Source organism: Hyaena hyaena, unplaced genomic scaffold (genome assembly GCF_003009895.1).
Source record: "Hyaena hyaena isolate Hyena2069 unplaced genomic scaffold, ASM300989v1 scaffold_15, whole genome shotgun sequence".
NCBI lineage: Eukaryota > Metazoa > Chordata > Mammalia > Carnivora > Hyaenidae > Hyaena > Hyaena hyaena.
In genome coordinates this window covers 1,873,717-1,895,569 of record NW_024080647.1, presented here as the reverse complement: position 1 = coordinate 1,895,569, position 21,853 = coordinate 1,873,717, and the positions used below count along the sequence as shown (strand labels likewise).

Genomic DNA, 21,853 nt, shown 5'->3' with positions numbered 1-21,853 from the left:
GTCTTACTTATTTTCTCTCCACATCACTTTACCATATCAGACACATATTAAGTTGTCAGTAAATACTTGTTGAGTAAGTGTTTTTGAATAACTGTGTATTCTTTTTGAAATGAAAAATGTCACTTAAAAATGTATTCATTAGTAGTGAAATGCATTCATTGTGAGGTATATGCCACTAAGTGGGAAAAGATTCTGCTCCTTCTCAGGCCAAGTTTTCTGGATAGGCACATTTGCCCATCTATTTAATAGAGATATTATTCATTCACCGTTTGTTCAACTTTGTTCAACAAATATTGTTTCTCGTCAGTACCAGACACCATTCTAGATATAATAGTGAACAAAACAGATCTATTCTCTGTGTTTGTGGAGGTTCCCTTCAAGAGGGAGGGACTGAGACAACAGATTTACATGTATGTCTGGGGTGGGAAGGGATTGCTGTTTATACTGGGTGACTGGGAAAGGCTTCTCTTAAAATGATTACACTTCAGTTAGAAACCTAAAAAATTAAGGAGCAATCTATGCATCTGTGTATATGTGGGATCCGAGTATTCCAGGGACATGGACCCCCAAAGCAGGAACATGTCTAGCAAGGCCACCGGTGAAATGAAGCATGTTGGACAGAGAGAGGAATAAATGGGAAGAGTGTGAGCACAGGGTTAGCAGGGACCAGCTCAAAGACAGCCTCGGAGACTATCATGAGGACTGTAGGACCATGTTTTGTGTTGAGGTGGGGGGCCCTTTTAGGTTTTAGGCAGAGCAGTGACATGGTATGATTTAGTTTTAAAGGTATCATTAAAAATTTTTTTTAATTAAAAAATAATAAAAGTATCACTTTTGTTGCTTTGTCTGACACAGACTGTAGTAGGGCAAGCGCAAACACACAGAGACAAGTTCAGTAACCTTGTTGAAGAGTGTGCACATGCTCTGACAAAAATGCCTCCTCGTAAACATTAAATTGGTTTTATAGTTCTACTTACTACACTTTGGTAATTATCTTCTTTCGACTAGTATTTATTCAAATACAGCTAAAGTTTGCTGCAGTAACAACAAATTATCTCCTAAATATATTAGAATATCCCAATTTTTGTTGTATAGCAGTTTGGTTGATTACCAGTGGATACCTTGTATTTATACCTTGTATTTATGGAGTATTTGACAGATTAAAAACAATTTTACATTCCTTTGGGTGGGGGGAAGCAGTGTTACACTTATTATCTCATCCAGTCTCCACAGTTCTTTGAGATTGGCAGAGTGGTTATTACTATCTTCCTGCAGTGGTAGAAACTAAAATATCAGCTGCCTAGAGAAATTTGCATGCCAAGCTTGTGTGGCAGGGTCAGTAAGACCAAAATGCAGATCCTCTGTCTCATAGCCTAAATCCATTGGTTTTGTTTAAAAAAGTCTGTTATGTTCAAGTGATATCTCCAGATATCAGTGGGAGGGGAAGTACTTAGCAAATGTAGTATATTGTTTAACAAGCCATTAACCAGTGAGCAAGATACCATTGTCGGAAGGAATACACACAAGGATGTGTGAAGCATTTTCCTACCCTGTGAACTCATCGCTTGGGGTGGTGACACCTCCACCAGTAAATATGGTAAATAACTACTAGTCAAACAGTGTCACCAGCTTAGTTCCAAACAAATTGCACAGACAGTAAAGGCATTAGCAATTCAGAGGAAGCCATGACTTCATTGGCCTGAGTAGTTAAGGCAACAGGGAGACAGGGTACTTGAGTTGAAACATGGGCAAAATTCAGTCAAGACATATCGAGGAAGGATTTGTCAGCCCAGGGGCAGAAGGCTTAGGGGAACATGCAGCATGAACAAAGGCTTGGTGACGAGGGTTTTATTTCTTTAGAGACAATGATCGAAGCGGTCAGATGGAGTCAAAGCTCGACATGAGGATAACTGGATGTTTACTACTTTCATATATAAAGTGTTCCTGAGAACTAGGCTGAGAGGTGAATGTGCAAAAGTCACAGAGCAGACCGGCATGGAAGTTTAAAATGATGTTCTTCGAAAGCTGAAAAATGCAATGAAGTTCTTATTTACACCTGCCTTTTAGAGTTTAATCTAGCAGTTCTCTTGTTTTATTGTTTCTCTCTCTATTGATCCACTCAAGTCAAAAGTGTATCTGATTAAAGCTAAAGATTTGTTAATTTTGGCATACCTCATGATTTCCTGGCAGCTCCGTCTTCCAGGAGCTCAAAATATTTGTTCATTAACTATCTCTATCTGATGTGGCAGCTAAGAGGTGTATAAAGATGTCAATACATAAAAGAACATGTTGTCCAAAAGAAAAATATTCTAAGTTGAGTGCCTGTAATGAGAATTGGATTTGGAAAATAAGACCAGCCTATGTAGAGTCTAACATTTCTTTCAGTTCACCAAACATTTATTGAGTGTCTACTGGTGCTGTCTATGATGTGTATGTATTGTGCTAAGTAGGGGTTCACAGTCAGGTTGGCAAGGGAGGTCGGGGAATATTTTACTTCCTCATCAAGAAGAGAAATGATGTAGTAAAAGTGGATATTTAATACACTGGTGGCATAAGATTTATATTCAAATTGAGGAAGGTTGGAGGCAGAAAGACTAGTTGGTAAAAGAACTTAAACCAGCCTAGGCATGCTAACTTGTGTTCAAAGAGAGAGTGCCCCTAAAGATGGTATATAGTATGTCTTGCTAACCCCTGATCACTGAAATAGAATCATCAACATAAAATAATACTTTGTGTTTATGGTTTCCATTCGTTTATTCTCTCATCCATTCAACAAGTATTTATTAAGCACTTATTGTATGCCTGAAACTCTTCTAGGGGCTGGGAATATAGTAGTCAATAAAAGAAACAAAGTTCCTACCTTCGTGACATTTACATCCTAGTGTTAGCCAAGCAACACTAAATGAACACATGTGTGAGAAAGTGCCTGGCACATTGCCTGTCACATAGGAAGCAGAGTTCAGTAATTGTTTACTGAGTTTGAACTTGAAGTTTGAATGAAGTACCTGCTGTTGGCAAGATACTTTGTTAGGGTACTTACTGTTTTGCAGAGTGATGGCGTGGGGTGAGAATAACTCACATGTCTTTTAATGTTACATAAAAAGTTGAGTCTCTTGTTCAGTTTTGGGGTAATGCAGGATGTATGCTGTATTAAATATAACAAGTTGTCTGTTCCAGACCACTTTGCCATTGAAGATGAAATGTTGAAGCAGGTGCTATTCTGTACCGTCAACAGTGGTGTGCTCTTGTCCTGCTTGGATGGTTTTTGTGGGCTCCCGGAATTCCTGAAATGGCTCATTGTTGTCACTGACAAAGCTTCACAGAAACCCTTTGTGTCATTATTTAGCAACTGACTGCCTTGGCAAAAGCTATGTCAATTCTTTTGTTAACTGTAACAGCAGTCAAACGTGATGTAAGGGGAGAGAAGGAGGAATGAAACAAAGATCAATAAGTGCATATATGCACACACATACACTCGCCTTTAGACCGGTTTCTGAGTATTATCTAAAATAGCATTTGTCACATAAAACGAGGAGACAGCAATAGTGCATTCATTTTGTCATTGTTTCATATAGATGTGTCCTGTTACTGGCAGCATCTGAATGATTTTTTTTCTCATTGGCTTCCCATTGGCCTTACTGCTTCTTAGATGGGAGGAGTAGCTTCCCATCAACAGCAAGGCCAAACCTTTTTGTGCAAATTCTTTGCAAGATTACATTTTCTTATCTACCTACTTTTCCTGAAGCCTGGGGATAGGATGATGGATGTATTTACTGTTGTTGAAAGCCAAGATTTTATTTGACTTTCACTTGAAATAAACCCTTGCTTCCATAGAAACCAGAGATGGTTGGAAGTGACAGAGTTAGGACCTTAGATTTTGCCTCCAGATAAAATGCTTTGCATTAAATTTGTGATTAGAATTCCGCATGGAACAGATGATGTCATTTCTGCAATATGGTATGGTGTGCACGTGTGCTTTTTTTTAAACGTGCATTATAGATACAGACTTAGTTATTTGGACTTTTTTGGTCCCCTTTTAGATGTGAAGCCCTCCAATATGCTAGTAAACACAAGAGGACAGGTGAAGCTGTGTGATTTTGGAGTTAGCACTCAGGTAGGTCTCTTTTTCTTCCCAATCTGCTCTCCTGTCTGCAACATTCACTTTTTATTTTCAGTCTACTCTTCGGATTGAAAAATCACCTCGCTGCCAGACAAACAGAACGCTGCATCGTCTCCTCGGCTGGGAGTGTATTATTCATTTTTAATCTCCGAGCGAGTTTCCTTCATCAGAATATGATTGTTCATTGTTTAATGACAGTAAAAACTGCTGATATTGTAATTACTACTTACGAATAGCAAACTTCATTGAGATGCAGCTTTGATATGAAAGCGTTTTGACCAGACAAAAGGGAGGGCAGAGTGGGAGCTGTGCCTGGGGAGCCCAACTGGCCCACAATAAAAATTAATATTGGGAGGAACAATGGTGGAGGGCCATTACAATGTGCAGCACAAATTTTAATTAATTTCCATTTTGGGCCTCCCCTGAGAACCCCGGTGATAGTGACCCACGAGCGTGCTGTGATGTTGATTTGAATTGCAGCCACCTTTACTCCCAGCCAAACACGAAGACCAAAGCGAAGGTCATCGTTGTATTATGAGTTGTCAAAGTCTGTTATCCCTCCAGCATATTTAGTGCCCGTTTCATTCTAGCAATGCATGGGCGCCATTCACATCTTGAGCCATCTGACTGAAAAATGAGTGTGTTCAAATTCTACTTCAAATTGACTTTTTATATCAGGCGGGTTTGGGGTACTAAAGCGATAAGCATCCCGCTTAAGTGAATTGTTTAAGGTTATCTGCTATAAACTGTAATGCTGCGCTTGTTTAAATTGGAAATCACATTCAAAAGAAAAGAGAGATTTAATCATTTTTAATGCCTTTGTAGATAAATTTGTTCCCTTTTACATAATTTTTAGTTGATTTATAGAAATGATGATTGTAGGTTAAATGAGGAATAATTGCCCATTTTATTTCCACATTATCTTTATATTGTTCTAACAGACTGTTTTGTCTCATAGCTGGTGAATTCTATAGCCAAGACGTATGTTGGAACAAATGCTTATATGGCGGTAAGTAAACTTATGCAAAAATAACATTTAAAACCAACATCTTTATCTTTATGTACTTGGTAATGTAGAATTCTTGAATTAATTCCACAGCTTTATCCTAACAGATCATAAATTACAAAGTCAATCCCGTCACAATCTGATTTTTAAATCTTTCTAAACAGCATTAGGTTTTATACAGGAGCTACCAACTTATCTGCTTAGTTGACTTAACTAGTTGGTTCGAGGGTGAAATTGCTGAGTTTTGAAGTTTAATCCGACAGAAAAAATTGCAGCTTACAGCACCTTGGCCGCTTTGCCACATGGCTTATTTAATTAACCCTCAAGTATCCCAAAATGTCAGTCAGTAAGATTGGGTTGTTTTTTCCAGAAATACGAACATGCTTTGTCACCGGATCAGAATTAAATTATTGGCGTGACCAGCTCTTACTTATGGATCTCTGAATGTAAAGGTTTAGCAGGAAATTCTCTTTCAAACTTGTACACCTATTTTCTATTTACATGTTGGGTTCATGCCTGTCATAAGGTGACTTATTAATTCCTCTGACATAAATTTGCCAAGTATAAAAATTAGAAGCACAGAGCTGTTTCAAAGACCCAAACTGGACTGGACTTCGACCTTTTCCTTTTTTCCTACCTTTTAACTGAGGGAACTTTTGGGGACACAAATGCTGTAAGTAGTTTCCACAGTCATTTCAAGAGTGGGCATTTGGGAGAGACAAGCAGGAAGGTTATCTAGTATCATTTTTGGAGCCAAGTTTTGTTTCAATACCTTAAGGTCATTTTTTTTTTTTTAAATGAGGATTCTAGATTTATTTAGGTAGTCTGTTTTACTTCCCATGTCTTTTTTTTATTTTTATTTTTTTAGTGTTTTTTTAGTTTTGAGAGAGAAAGAGGCTTGAGAGAGAAGAGACAGAGCACGAGTAGGGGAAGAGCAGAGAAAGAGAGGGAGACACAGAATCTGAAGCAGGCTCCAGGGTCTGAGCTGTTAGCACACAGCCGGACACAGGGCTCGAACCCACAAGCCACGAGATCATGACCTGAGCCAAAGTCGGACGCTTAACCGACTGAGCCACCCAGGCGCTCCAATCCCATGGTCTTTATATGTCATTAAACAACATTAGTATGGATGGATCCCTGGATCTTACTCTCAGTTCATATATTATCTTGATAAAAAGATGTTAATGTAGATGGAACTCTGGATCTCCTTCTCAGAACAGTATAGACCAGTTTTTTTTATTGAAGTACCAGAATAGTTCATGTTTGTTTTGCCTGGTTTTTAAAGAAAATTCATTCTTTCTCATTTTTCTTGGTAATCTGGAAAAAAGAAAAAATTAACCCCTGAAGTCATCAGATCTGCTTTTATAAAACATAATCACCCTCTCGGCTCTACCAGGTTAGCTGAGATTGGTGAGCCACCTTCACAATTAATAAATCCTGGGGCTCCTGGGTGGCTCTGTCAGTTGTGCGTCCAACTCTTGATTTCGGTTCAAGTCATCTCGCGTTCCTGGATTCGAGTCCTGCATCAAAGTCTGCTGATAGTGTGGAGCCTGCTTGGGTTTTCTCTCTCCCCCCATTTCTCTCTCTGCCCCTCCCCTGCTCATGTCTGCATGCACACACGTGCTCTCTCTCTCTCTCTGTTTCTCTCAAAATAAATATTAAAATTTTTTTTCTTAATGAATAAAACTCCTATAAATGAAACAACTTTGGAGCACCTGGGTGGCTTAGTCAGTAGAGCATCTGACTTGTTTTCAGCAGTGTCAGCTCACATCATGATCCCAGCGTCGTGGGATCGAGCCCCGTGTCAGGCTCTGTGCTAAGCACAGAGCCTGCTTAAGATTCTCTCTATCTCTCCTTCTGCTTTTCTCCCTCGCTCACACTCACTCTCTCCCTTTCTAAATAAAATTTAAAAAAAAGAAACAACTTTTCATCTACCCATCATGTTTTCTACCCGTCATGTTTTTAGTAGCTTTACATTGCTCTAATAATTAAACTGCATTATGTTTGAATGTACAAATCTAGATTACAGTTGTCTTTCCCAGGTGTACATTAAAGAAATTACCTTTTTTTCCTTTTGGTTTATGGATGAGTGTGATGCATCCCTCTATTAATTAAATACGTGAAGATTAAAATTATGAAATGTTAGCTCAGGTTGGCACAGCTAAAATTGCTTTGCTTCTTGGGTGAGTGAATTCTACTCATCAGCCTTTTAGTTCAAACTGTAAAAAGCATAAGATACTTAGAAAGCAAAGAGTGATCACCTGATAATTCAGCAGGCTCCCATTGACCACATACTTACCTAACTGGTGTGAGATCAGAGGTTGGTAGTAGGGAAAGATGGAAATACTATTTATTATTCTTTCCGGGTATTAATCCCTGCCTGATCTACCACGATACCGTATTATAGACCTACCATTGGGGGGACCCTGGCAAGTACGCAGAACTTCCCTGTATATGTTTTTTTCAACTTGTGAATCCATAAGCATTTCAAAATAAAACAAATCAGATAAGAAACAAAAGTTTTATTGGGACGTGGCCATGCCCATTTGTTTGGGTGTTGTCTGTGGCTGTTTCGGCACCACAGCGGCAGAGTGGACTCCCTGTGACAGTTGCAGCAGAGACCATATGGCCCACAAAGGGAGAAATATTTACTCGCTGGCCACGTACAGGAAGTTTGCCAGCCTCTGGTCTATGCCAGCGAAAGCTGTATCTGAAACTGAGTACCTTCGGTTAATCAACCAGTATTTACTGAGCACTTTACATGCCATTAGCCAGGTTACAGTGGAGCCACTCGAATCCACATAAGATGTGGGCAGGAAGCATGGCATTATATGTGGCCACATTATGTGTAATATCATAAAGACTTACGTTGTATCAAACATACATTGAGACAGTAAGAAGGCATACAGTGTACAAATTTGATGTAAGCACTATGTGAAAGGGTACTTAGAGAAGACATCCCTGTGGAAGGATGAGCAAGACATTAGAAACAGAAGGTAATGTGACATAGTTGGGGACAGGAGATGGGGTAGAGGACAAATAATAAGCTGTGGGAATATACAGTTAGAGATGAGCTGGTATGATACCCTCATTTTATGTCCATTTATCTTTATATTCATACAGCAGTAATGACAACAATAACAATAGCTGATATTTCGCCACATGTGCCAGTCACTCCTTTAAATTCTTACATGTATTAATGCTTTAAATCCTTACAACATCCCTACCAGAAGCATATTATTATTCTCATCTGACAGGTGAAAAAACAGGGATAGAGAAGTTGAGTAACTTACTCAAGTTGATACATTTAATAAGTGGCAGAGCCAAGGTTCAAACCTAAGTACTCAGTCTGCAGAGAGTATACTTTTAACTGCTGGACCTCTCACTGTTTCCAGATTATGTCTGTGACTCTCCCACTCTAGATTGCCGTCTTCAGAGGGGCAGCATTTATTCTGCTCATTCTCCATATCCAGGCCTTCACACAATGCAAAATGAATGAATTCATTCACGAAAGCTGCCTTCCAAAAATGACTTGTTCACTGATTATAAACAGAGCATCTAACATTTCATGTTAAGTATCCTACATGCATTATAAGGCATAGAAGACCCCAGATAACCCAAATACAGTCAACTAGGCTGCTCAGACATTGAAAAGAAAATAAATCAAAGAACTAGCCCTGCGTGTACAATCTCAATTCATTCTTCTATAATCTAAAGTATACGGTGTAAGAAAATGAGAATGAGGAAGAAGGACAGCTTTTTTGAGGTCCTAAGTCATTAAAAAAAATAATACTAATAACAACTTACAGGTGTGTTAAGAGGTGGACCTTGTAGAAGAGTTGGAAAGTCATCTGGTCCAACTTCCTCATTGACCAATGAGATTGGAAACTGAAGGGGCAATTTCAAGGACACACTACATTCTAGGGGTAGGCATTTAGGTTCAGTAGACACTTTAATCCAAAGCAAGAAAGATCTTCAACTACATTTTAAAAAGATCTCATCCAGCAGGATTACAAAAGAAGTCAAGAAGCCTTTGGGGACTCACATTAAATCATTTCTCAGATACTCTAATCACTAAAAATTTTACTCTTCTATTAAAATAAACACAGAAGTCCTTAAAACTTCAACCCACCATTCAATCATTGTGATTTGTTTATTATTATAAATGTTTTAGTGAAATACAAAAGTTTGACATTATTATGGATAGTTGAAGATTTAAAGTTAAAAAAAATCTTATCCAAATACTTGTGTTTTGCAGTCAGAAAGTCCGTCAAAATGACTATTCTTATCTTTTAACCGTTTTTCCTGCCTCGGCTATTCCTGTCCTTGGAAATGACTTTTACCCAGAATGAAACCTATGCAGATTACATGATACAGCTACATTGGCCATGTTTGTGCAGTGATTGTCATGGCAATGCTGATGATCAAAAGGAGGCTATCATTTACTGAGCATTCCCATATGACAGGTATCGAATCAAGCAAAATGCATGGATTCATTTAATCTTCACACAACACCATGAAGTATACATATTATTATTGTCTTCATTTTACAGATAAGGAAACAAAACATAAAGTAACTTTAGCCCAGGGCCTCAGAGTTGGCCGCGTAGTGAGAGTCAAGATTTAATTAGAACAGGAACTTCTAGTTTCTAGTAACAGCAGGTTAGTTAGGTTATTTGTACCAACTCGTCTGTTGAAAAATGCTGAGTAAAACACTTTGAAAACCATCTCAAATGCTTTGAAGAGCTAAAATGACAATGGGAATCTCCTAGAACAATTTTTTTAATGTTTGTTTTTGAGAGAGAGAAGTGTCAGAGAGAGAGGGAAACACACAATCCAAAGCAGGCTCCAGGCTCCAAGCTGTCAGCACAGAGCCCGACGTGGGGCTTGAACTCATGGAACTACCTGATCCAAAGTCGGACACTTAACCGACTGAGCCACCCAGGCTCCCTTCCTAGAACCATTTTTAGATGGACTCCTGCAACAGAGGAGAAAGCAGAATCTTGGCACAACAAAGCTCATTCTTCCTGAGGAAGTAGGTATAGGGCATCTGCCAATATCCCCACCATCAGGGATGTGGGGGTCCTCCTAAGGCAGACGTTCTTAGTGGAGGTCTCCGTATCCTCAAGGAAGCCTGAAGGTCTCACTCTAGGTGTAAGAGCAAACCAGAGCCGAAGTTGCTCCTCCTCCCCCAGTCCCGAGGAACAAAAGGAAGGGGGAGAATTGTGGGCACAGGCTAACTCTGATTTGCACCCTGAGTGTTTGTATTCATGACCTGAGTTGGAAAAGAAGCTCCATGCTGAGAATTTGGTTTAAGGTAGGCACATCTTCCTAAAGCCTCAGAGAATCTCTCAAAATCTTTTAAGAACGAAAACTGGCAAGTAGTGAACGAGAAACCAGGCACACAAGGAAACAAGGCAGCATGAAAAAGAACCAACCAGCAGGAACGACAGATACACACAGACTTCAAATCATAAGTTTTAAAAGTGACACAGCAGATTCAAAATCTCGAAACTACTGGATTAAAATTTAACAACTCACTCCTTGGTAGTACGCTGGATATAGGAAGAGAGAGGATTTATGAACTGGAAGATAGGTTGAGTTAGAGCAGTCCCACTCCAGTCTCTTGGGTAACCAATATGCCCTCCTACCCACAGGCGTCTTGTCGGCTGAAAAAGCATTGTACCGGGGCACCTGGGTGTCTCAGTCGGGTAAGCGTCTGACTTCGGCTCAGGTCACCGATCTTGCGGTTTGTGAGTTACCCGCATCGGGCTCTGTGCTGACAGCTCAGTGCCTGGAGCCTGCTTCCAATTCTGTATCTCTCTCTCTTTTTGTCCCTCCCCTGGTTGTGCGCTCTCTATCTTTCCTCTCTCTCACTCTCTTTCCTCTCTCTCTCTCTCTCTCTCTCTCTCTCTCACACACACACACACACAAACATTTAAAAATTTATTTTAAAAATCCCCATTGTGATCTATACTTTGAGTAGTTACTAAAGTATTTGTGCATACTTTTGTTAATTTACTGAGTAGTGTAATCCGGAGCATAAGTTCTTTATCAGAAGAGATTAGGAATGTACCTTGGTATCTTGTTGCTTTTGACAAGTAAATCCTGGGGTATTGTATAGAGACAGTTCTAGAGTGAGTCAGCTAAATGTGGATCCTGGGTAAAAAATAAGTCACAGAGGGTGGCTGGAAGGAGTGGAGTGTGCAGCTTGGAGCCACTGCCCTTTCAGATCCTGTATAAACTCGGCTTTTTATTATCATCACCTCTCCTTACTGTTATCATTAAGAACAGACCAGGACTTTTCCTCCTATACTTAAACTCCAGTACAGACGTGCCTTACACAGGGAGTCATGTTTTTCCCATTATTTAGCTTTCCACACTGGTGACAGCTGCCGTGTCAGAAGGTAACCCAGCTTTCGATTTTTAACTGCAACATGTCCATCACAGACCCTCTGTCAGTAGTGTGGTACCTGGTGGTTGGTTTGGTTTTGTTTTAGAGGGGAGAGAACAGCGCAGGCCACCTTGGCTTTGAGTGTAAGAACAGATTTGAATTGTGCAGCCTCCGGCCATCAGGTCCTGGCTCCATAAATTCAAAATGTGTTGGGGCTGATCTCTTGCCTGTGTCAGTTTCAGGGGCCTGGGCGCATTTCCCAGGCTGTATCCACCGTACCATTTCTTCAGGTAGACCCGTAGAGCCGGCTCCCTTCTTCTCTCACTGAGCACAGCACCACAACAGTGATCTCGCTTTGTTGGCTTATTGCAAGAATTCCTTCTCCAGGGAGAGGTTGTCAGCATCTCGTTCGTAAGGGGTTCTCTCCTTTGCCACCTGATATCTGTGACCCTTATCACTTCCTCTCTTTTTCTTTTCTAATTTTTTTCTAGGCTTTATCTTCAGCTTCCTGTTTTCATTTGTTTTGAAAGTGCAGTGGGCAGGGGCACCTGGGTGGCTTAGTCAGTTAAGCATCTGACTCCTTGTTTCCGCTCAGGTCGTGATCTCACAGTTTGTGAGTTCAAGCCCTGTGTTGTTCTCTGTTCTGGCAGTGTGGAGCCTGCTTGGGATTCTGTCTTCCTCTCTCTGCCCCTCCCCCACATGCTGTCTCTCAGAATAAATAAAAATAAGCTTTAAAAAAAAAAGTTCATTGGGCAACTGTTATAAATGTATTTAATGTTATTGTTGGTCCTGTCAAAATATTTTGTATGTGGGCTCCACTTTCGTTTATTTGCTTTTTCTGTACACTGAATGAAGTGCTATATTTTGGTAACTGTCAGCTAGTGGAATCAAGAAAAGGAGAGAGTAGGAGAGAAGAAACAGGGAAGAAGGCAACATTTGGTTATTTCTTTAAGAGTTCTAGGGGTACCCGGGGGGCTTAGTTGGTTGAGTGTCTAACTTTGGCTCCAGTCATGATCTCAGGGCTCCTGAGTTCGAGCCCTGCATTAGGCTCTATGCTGACAGCTCAGGGCCTGGAGCCTGCTTCAGATTATGTGTCTCCCTCTCTCTCTGCCCCTTTCCTGCTCATTCTCTCTCCCTCTCTCTCTCTCCCTCTCTATCTCTCTCAAAAATAAATATTAAAAAAATTTTTTTAATAAAGAGTTCTAGAAGATTTTAGGATTTTCATGTTTGCTGGATATTTCTTCATGAGCATGAATAGCAGTAATATTGGGGAAGTTATGTTAGTAGAACACTTCAGGGGACTTAATAATTGGCACATGCTTAAAACCAAATGTGCAGTAAACATGTATTCCATCCCTTCAAGGCAGCCTACCTTGACCACACACTGGCTTTGTGCCAGCCATGGTACTAGATATGAGATGAGTAAGACACTCTCTTGGCCTCTTAGGAGAAACAGGCTAGTAATCTGATGATTACAACACAGTGCAATCAATTGATATTAAAGATACAAGCAACATTTTCATGCAGGACAGAGGCAAGAAATTGTAATTCTTCCTGAGAAGTGCAGGAATGTTTCACCAAAATAAGGTGCCCCACGACCAGGGCCTATAAAAGAAATGTTCATGAAGCACAGAAGAGGAAGATAGGTCATTGCCTTTGTAGGGAACATGGAGATGTTTAGTGGCTGAAGCTGAGTATATACCAAAAAATCACCCAGAGAAATTATTTTTTATTTAAAAAATTTTTTTTAATGTTTTATTTATTTCTAGGAGAGAGAGAGACAGCGTGAGCAGGGGAGGGTCAGAGAGAGAGGGAGTCACAGACTGAAACAGGCTCCAGGCTCTGAGCTGGCAGTCAGCACAGAGCCCGACGCGGGGCTTGAACCCACAAACCGCGAGATCATGACCTAAGCGAAAGTCGGACGCTCAACCGACTAAGCCACCCAGGCGCCCTGGGAAATTATTTTTTAGAAGAAGATCCCCCGAACCACTTGAGAGGTTCTGATTCGGGCGGTTCGTCTGTAATACACACCTCAGGCAGTCAGTTCTCTGAAAGCTAGTGTGAAAACCATAATTTGAGAAATACTGACCAGCTCAAGATTAATGTGTGGCTCTTCTGACTTCTGTTTCTGGGGGCAGTGTGACACACTAGAAAGAACCCTCATTTTGCAGTCAGACATACCTGGGTTTGAATCCTGACCGTGTTCCTAAACAGTATGCCTCATATTTAGCCATAGTTCTAGACTTCAGCAGCCACTTAATTTTATTAAGCCTCAGTTTTTACATCTGTAAAATGAGGGCAGTAATATCTGACTTTAGTGTAGAGAATGCAAAGTATCCCAGTGCCCGGCATATACTAGCTGGTCATTTGACCAGCTACCACTGTCCTATAGTCATATAGTGGGTGCAAACTAAACCTCTCTGTACCCCCTTTTCCCCAACTGTTAGAAGTGAATGATAATAGTACTAATCTAATATGGGTGCTTATGAATCCGAAATGAGACATACATTAGCACTTAAACCAATGCCAGGCGTATGGAAATTCTTCAATAAATGCATGTGGTAGTGTTGATGATGCTGATGATGATGATGTGGTAATGTTGATGATGATGATGATGATGATGATCGTGGTGGTGGTGGTAGTGGTGGTAACTCCTGTAACTAACTGGCTGCTTTCATCCTAGTACCTGTTGAACTAGCTGGAGCTGGGTAATGGTTTCATTCATGTCTGAACAAGGAACTTCAGAAATGATGGTGTGGGGGATTTGAATGTGAAAGTAAAAGTACTGGGAGATTGAGATGGCCATGTCTATTAGCCGCTGGGAGAAATGGTCACATGACACATGGCCCTTGGGAAGAATTGTCCTTGGTAGGAAAGGGGTTTTACAAATTAAAGAAATAAATAAAAGAAGGGAAAGAAGCCAGGTAAGTATATTGAGGTAGCCTGATGGGTATGAGGAGAAAGTAGGTCATGAAGTTCTGGGTCCCAGCTAAGCCAACCCCTCAAGATGTAGGACTGTGCCTACTCACCCAAAAGCACCTTGCTCACACCTTCTCCCCTGACATATCCCCTGCTGGTGGGTGGTGGGTGCCTACCTCCTCCATCGGCAGTGGACCAGCCTGAGCCTGGCCCCAGGTACTCTTGAGGGCTCCCATGAAAGCTCCCGAAGGCTGGTGCCAGTGGTGGCCATCAAGACCCCCAGGGATGGTACAGAGAATAGAATGGCGCCCTGAGGGCCAGGAGGTACAGGTTATGATCCTAGACCTGCTGTCACCAGCTCTGTGACCTTGAGTGACCATGAGACTCTACCTCCATGAGACTTCTGTTTGTGTGCTCCTGTGTTCATTCAGAAGATTTATGTTAAGTACCATACTGAATGCTGCATCCTGGAGGGATAGAGAGACCAGGCAGCACCCACTCCACCAAGAAACTATTCCTTTTGAAGCAGAGAGAGTACATGTAGTGGCTTTCTAGACAAGGTATTTGCTGTGCATCCTGAATGGAGGACCATTTGTCCCAAGTGGACCTTTCAAACTGTTCCTTGGTTCATGTCAAAAGAAACCCTGATAATTGGAATAAAATTGCTGAACAGTAGGTGAATCTGGGTAAAAGGAAATAGGGATTTTTTTATTTGTCTTAGTTTTTCAACTTTCTTGCACGTTTGAAATTATATCCAAGTAAGAAGTTAAAAGATTAAAAATAAAAATATCCCTAGTGATGCAGACCCATCTCTCAAAGTGCAATTAAGTGATAACATTATGTAATGTAGTTTGTCACTTCACAGCTGAGACCACTGAATTTGGAGGGAGAGGACCTGGGTTCAGGTCTCAGCTCATTTACTAGCTGAGGACTTTGCCTAAACGATTTCACCAATACGAGCCTCCATTTTCTTCATCTCTAAAACAGAGGTAATAAAGTTTTCCTCACAGGGACTTTGTGAGGACTCAGTGAGATTCTGTATATCTGTATTACCTATGTAGTTTCTATATGTTACCTATCTAATATGCATATATATATATATATACACACACACACGTGAGATTGTTTTGCTCGTCATAAAGTCCCATAAAATGTTGATGGCTAACCTGCCTTAGCCAAGCCCATGGTAGTGTTTCCTGGACTCGCTTCCATCAGCTCACAAGCTCCCTTTGTTTTCTTACAGCCTGAAAGAATTTCTGGGGAGCAGTATGGCATCCATTCTGATGTCTGGAGTTTAGGAATCTCTTTCATGGAGGTATGTTGTTTGCAAATAGATGTTTCTGTGTATAACCGTCCTAATATTTTCTATCAGGAAGGATGAAGATTTTGAGAAAACTAAAAATAAACCTCTGTGTACCCAGACATATGTACAATTTCTATTAGTTATGTGTACGTACACATGGAGTTTAACTCCAAAGTCCTCGTTTTGATATCCTTGAGTGGCTTGTGAATAGACCATTCGGAGGTGCTGTTTCTCGCACATCACCTGTACAAAACTTACCTGGAGAGCTTCTTAAAAATACAGGCTCCCCAACTACCATCTAAGACTAATTAAATCCAAATCTTTAAGAATCTGCATTATTAACATGTTCCCTGGTGACCTTTATGCACACTAGAGCCTGCATTATAATAAAAGATTCCAGAGTTCTGTGTAATGGTACCCTTGTTGGAATGCACATATAACTTCCAGTGGTGATTACTTTAAAGAGTTCAGCCTTACTCATTTGGATGTATAAAGTCTATATGTTTGTTTAGAAAGAAAAAAACCACTTTGCTTCAATATAGTCATTTCACATGTTGGGGGATGGGGCACGATACGATCTGGGAGAGGGGAGGGGTATGTATTTAGCACGATTTTAATGTCTTTACTCCTTATAGCTGTATTTAGAATGGACTTTATCTTAGTGTGCTACATATAACCCCACAAGAGCTCTGTGCTAAGGTTTCCTACAAGAACAATTGATTTATAAGGAAATGTGTACAATTTCTATGAGAAAGATATCTGGCTCAATGTGAATTGTACTAGTATAGAATCTGGATCCTCTCCAGTACTTCAAGAATTGTTTCTCACCTGCATTGATTCAGAGAAAGGAGTTTTGTTTTTAAAAAAGTAGAAAGGACTGTCCTCAAATAAGATCATGGATAGAGTTGCAGTCACATTTTTATCACCTCTTTTGGGGTCAAATACTTCTTTCTGTGATTTTTGTAATGCATGCATGCAGTTGAATTTATAAGGAAATATCTTTAGACTCAATTCACCTGCACTATGGAGAGAAAGCAAGACTAATCAGTGTTTATTAAACTATATTTTTCTGCTTCTTCACAAAAGAGAATCTAAGAGGAAATACAGTATGTATGCATCAGCTGAGTGGTTAGCAATAATGGCGGACAGAAGCTCAGAACCGCGTTTCCCAACAGAAGCCTGAAGGGCTTGTTCAATTAACCTGTTTTGAGGGAAACTCATTCTTTTGATTTGTGAAACTCAGGCCTTACTCTTATATAAATACTCTTTGCATGTTTAAAAAAAATTTTTTTAATGTTTATTTTTGAAAGAGAGAGCATGAGGGGGGAGGGGCAGAGAGAAAGGGAGATAGGCTCCAGGCTCTGAGCTGTCAGGACAGAGCCCAAAGCAGGGCTCGAATCCATGAACCATGAGATCATGACCTGAGTCGAAGTCAGACGCTTAACCAACTGAGCCACCCCTTTGCATGTTTAAACCATTGTCCTCCAGTGCATTTAACAAATGACCAGATGTGGTGTAGAACGTTTGAGAAGTGTGTGGTGTCCAGCTAAGAACCTAGATTGGGAATGAAAGACAGCAGTTTCACCTTTGCTGCTGGTTTCTAGGTGTCCTGGGCTAGCCACTGTCCTTCACCAGGCTTCTGTTTCTTCATCTGTAAGATAATGCTCTTGCAGCCCTTTTCCAGAATAACATTCTATGACTCCAAGCAGTCTGTTTTCTTTCTTTAACTTTCTGCATCAACTCTAGAGCTGAGTGACTTGGACGATGTACACCCTAGCGTGACTTGGGCGATGTACGCCCTGGCGTGATATAACATGCAGAGACACATACTACCATGAGAGAACATAGCTAATAGATTGAGGATTTAGAACAGATATATTCACTGTTCTCTCCTTGCACACTCATTTTCTTATTTATATATTGAGCTCCTGCTATGTCTGTTAGATAGGCGATGGGGATACGGTAATGAAAGGACATTCCAGTCTCCACTCTCATGGAGTAGGGTGTGAGGAGGACAGAAAACAGGATAACGAAATATATAAATTGTCAGATGGTGGCAAGTCCTGTGGAGAAAAATAAAGCGGGGCAGTCTTTTCTGATAAAGTACCTTTGAGCAGAGGCTTGGATGACGTGAAAGGAGGGAGCCATCAGGCAACAGCGGATACAGAGGTGCTAAACTGGAGTGTGTTTGGCATGCTCAAGGGAAGCCAAGAGACCAAGGTCACTGTCGTGGAGTTATTAAGGGGAAAGATGGGAAAAAATACCTTCAGAGAGGTACCAGGAGTTAGAGCATATACCTACCATGCCTTGTAGGCCATGGTAAGAACTTGAGGTTTTCCTCTGAGGATAAATGACTGAATTATATTTTCAAAATATCATTGGGTGTTCTGTGGAGCACAGACCATAGAGGGACAAGCATGGAAACATGGACATCAGTTAAGATAGGTAGGTAAGTAGGAAGGTAGGTAGGTAGGTAGGTAGGTAGGTAGATTGATAGATAGATGCCCAATACATAGAACAGATTTATATTACATATTGAAACATACCTCTGCCAATATTGTGCTAGGTGCTAGGGATGCAAAGATTTAAAAAGAGGGTCTTTATAGTATAAGGGGGGAATTTGTCATTGTTGTCTTTGGTGTTTTGTCAGTCATGTTCATTTATCCTGGAGATAAACTGTTGAACGGTCTCCAGAAGACTGAAGAAAACAGACTCACTGAATTTATAAGACTGAGGAGGATTAAGGGACAGGGACTGTGTAACAAACTGTCACATCGAGTGTGGGACACCTGAATGCCAGAAGGAATGTGTTGGCTCAAAGTGGAGAGTAGGGGAAGACAGGAAGGGCTAGGTGTCCTAATGCTCCCTGTGTTTTCAGATGGTTGGTGACGAGCCAGATGTTAAATCAGAAGGAGTCGGTAATGTCAGTACAGGGAGTCAGGTGCAGTCTGACTACGATCAGCAAGAAAGGTTGTTGAGCACCTCTTTGTGCATGATGCTTCACCAAGTGATGTCAGAGAGAACTGTGTAATTGTAGCGCTTTCTTCTAGGAGCTCACCACCTACCAGACAAGCAAGTGACAGCTGTGACTGAACACAAGTTACAGAGCAGTAAGCCACTAGGGAATAGAGTAAGGCCCCCGGTGTGTCTTTTACCAAATTCATCTGGGGCACAAGGTAACACAAAGTAAGTGATAGGGAAAGGGAGTCGGAGGTTTTGAGCCCATAGAAGAGAAATCGTGAATGATACAGTGACGGAGGGAGCCCCAAGGTTCTTTTCTTCCTTAGGGGCAGATGTAATGAGAATATCACCTGAGGGGATGGGGAGCTTAGTCCGCAAGAAGCACTTGAAGTCAAGCACTAAGCAGAGAGTTTTTGTTTTCACCCACAGTCTGTCTGCTTGGGATAAATGTGGCAAATCCTGTTTCAAGTCACGATAGAAGTGTGGATCTCCACAGCATTTTAAAATTCACAGCATTTTAAAATTCTGAATAACAAATTATATTCTGAAACAGAGTCCCCATCTTCAAAGAATTGCTTCTCTTCTGTTTATCCGCACTTTTAAAACCAAGACTCCTTTTCTAGGGGTATGCTCTGAAGAGTAAACACGCCCATTCAGTATTGACTATTTAAGCACTTCTCATGGGCCAGGCCTTGGAGAATGGGTCGCAGAAAGCTGCTGATAGAGAAGACCAACACCTAAGGCCCGAAACAAAACAACCAGTGTGCTAGTATCTTTGGTCAAGGTGCTTCCTAAATACTCTGAGCGCCAGGCCTGCGGGAGAGGCGGGGTTTCTCCAGATGATTTACAGTTGAGCTGAATTGGTCTTTTTTTTTTTTTTAATGTTTTTTTATTTTTGTGAGAGAGAGACAGAGTGTGAGCTGGGGAGGTGCAGGGAGAGAGGGAGACACAGAATCTGTAGCAGGCTCCAGGCCCCGAGCTGTCGGCCCAGAGCCCGACGCAGGACTCAAACTCTCAAATGGTGAGATCAGGACCTGAGCCAAAGTTGGACGCTTAATCAGACACTTAACTGACTGGCATGGTCTTGAACGGAGTTAGCCCCTGGTAAAAAGAAGGAAAAGAGGGAAGAGCCCCTCCCCGTGGCCCCACACATACTAAGGTGGATCTCTGTGAACACCTCGGAAGAGATCTAGTGTCAGAGCATGCAAGGCCTCATCTGGGCCCTTCCACGACCTCTTTGTGTGGGTACCTTAAAGTGTTTTGAGTCATTTGTATTCCCCTAGGGTGCTGGCTGTAAAGAAACAAATGGGATCAAAATACAGGAAACTGAGCAAGGGAATCTTTCTGAATGTATACAAGAATCAGATAGAGGCCAAGTGGAAACGAGAGTCTTCTCTGCCTTCTGCCTCTACTAGCACACCCCTCCCCCAGACTCCATAAACTCTCAGCCCCTCCCTGAGGTTTGGTGAGGGAGGAAGCAGAAGGCACTTTCATCATTTTGAACTCCTAAAATAGCGAGGCTCACCTCTGTTTGCCTTCCCGATGCTGCCCTCCCCTTGTTAATGTGCTGTCCTACTCCCCGTGGGGCTCTTAACAAGGCCTCTCGCACACTTGTTCATAAAAGATGATGCCACATGCCACTAAAATGTGCCATTAAAAAAGTCACAGACAGGTACATTTGTGCCTTAAGCAAAGAATCTTTAATATCAGACTGTCTGTTATCCAGGGACAGAGCTGCCCCATCTCCTCTCAGTTCAGTGTCCCTGTGGGATAAAATGGGTCTCTTCCAGGATTTTGTCAGCTGTATGTAGTATTTGGAGTTGGCAAAAGCAACAGAAACACGGAGATTACCCTTATAAAGGGGAAAAATGAGATTACTCAGCTTCACTGGAGCACGGCAGTGTCACTGGATGAGAAGAATTCGGCTCCTTTCCGTGTGTTTTGCTTATGGTTTTCAACTCAGATCTTCAAATGTGTTGTAGTTCTCATGCGGATTAGTTATGAAGCCAAATAAAGGTCGTTGCCATGTGAGGGGCTTGTATGGGCTCAATTTTGTCGTGGGAGAAAGAATCCATGTAGAATTGCATTTCTTCCTTGTACCTTCATGACAGAAATCAGTGTGGAAATGCAAAAAAAAATAATAATAAGTAAATAAAAAAAAGAAAAAGAAAAAGATAAAAAGAAGTAAGACCCACCAACAAAGGTATAAAATTCCTGAACTAGGACAAACTAGAAGGACTAATCCTGCTTTGCAGCATATCTGACTCTTCTAGAAAGCTCACACTGATCCAGTCAACTAGGCGATGAGTTTTAGGACTCTTCACCCTAGTAGTTGCCATTCAAGACTTCAGGGCTAAACTGTAAAATGAAAATTGGTTGCATAATAAGAGCCAAGTTTGTATATATTTTTCTTATTTTTTAGAGAGAGAGCATGAGCAGGGGAGGGGCAGAGAGAGAGGGAGACACAGAATCCGAAGCAGGCTCCAGGCTCTGAGCTGTCAGCACAGAGCCCAACGCTGGGCTAGAACCCACAAACCATGAGATCATGACCTGAGTCGACATCGGACCCTTAACCAACTGAGCCACCCAGGCACCCCAGGGCACAAATTCTTAATTTCACAGGCAGCTCAATACCTATCTCTCCTCCCACAGACTGGCTCAAGAAGAGAAGTCCCTCTGGGTTTTTTTTCACTGATTAGTGATTCCACTCATATTCTTGTGTCATTTAAATCACAACATGTTTGCAAAAGCTGGTTTTTTTAAGTTGGCCCTTCTTGTGTCAAAAAATAAGTCAACGCACACCTTCCTCCAGCCTGGATTTTGCAGTACCCAGAATAATGCATTCACATTTTAAAAGGCAAGAGGCCCTTCCTGCACTGCCCTTATTCCCACCAAGTACGCTCTACAGGTACACGTTCTGGTTTGTGATTCTAGCCGGCGGGTTATTATAAGCCTTATTAAGGTTGGTGGTGAATAATCTTCTGACAGGCTTTTCTGCAGGAGTCAGACTGAAAGCCCATCTTTAACACATGCATTTTGCTCTTTTCACTTGGGTCCTCGCTTTTTTCTGCCTTTGTTTGCCTCCTCTCTCCGCCAGTCTCTTGAGTCTGAGGCATAGAACAATCTGGCTCGATGTGCTTGGTTAATTGG

At 41.3% G+C, this 21,853-nt stretch overlaps 1 protein-coding gene across 2 annotated transcripts in view; it reads left to right on the top strand.

Annotated features, from left to right (window-relative positions):
• The window catches only part of MAP2K5 (mitogen-activated protein kinase kinase 5), a 269,836-nt gene that overhangs the window by 141,676 nt on the left and 106,307 nt on the right, over positions 1 to 21,853 (top strand). For both annotated transcript variants that reach the window (XM_039220044.1, XM_039220036.1), the window contains exons 14-16: positions 4,041 to 4,114; positions 5,079 to 5,129; positions 15,683 to 15,754. In XM_039220044.1, coding sequence (XP_039075975.1) covers positions 4,041 to 4,114; positions 5,079 to 5,129; positions 15,683 to 15,754 — 197 coding nt within the window. The remainder of the gene's footprint in view (positions 1 to 4,040; positions 4,115 to 5,078; positions 5,130 to 15,682; positions 15,755 to 21,853) is intronic.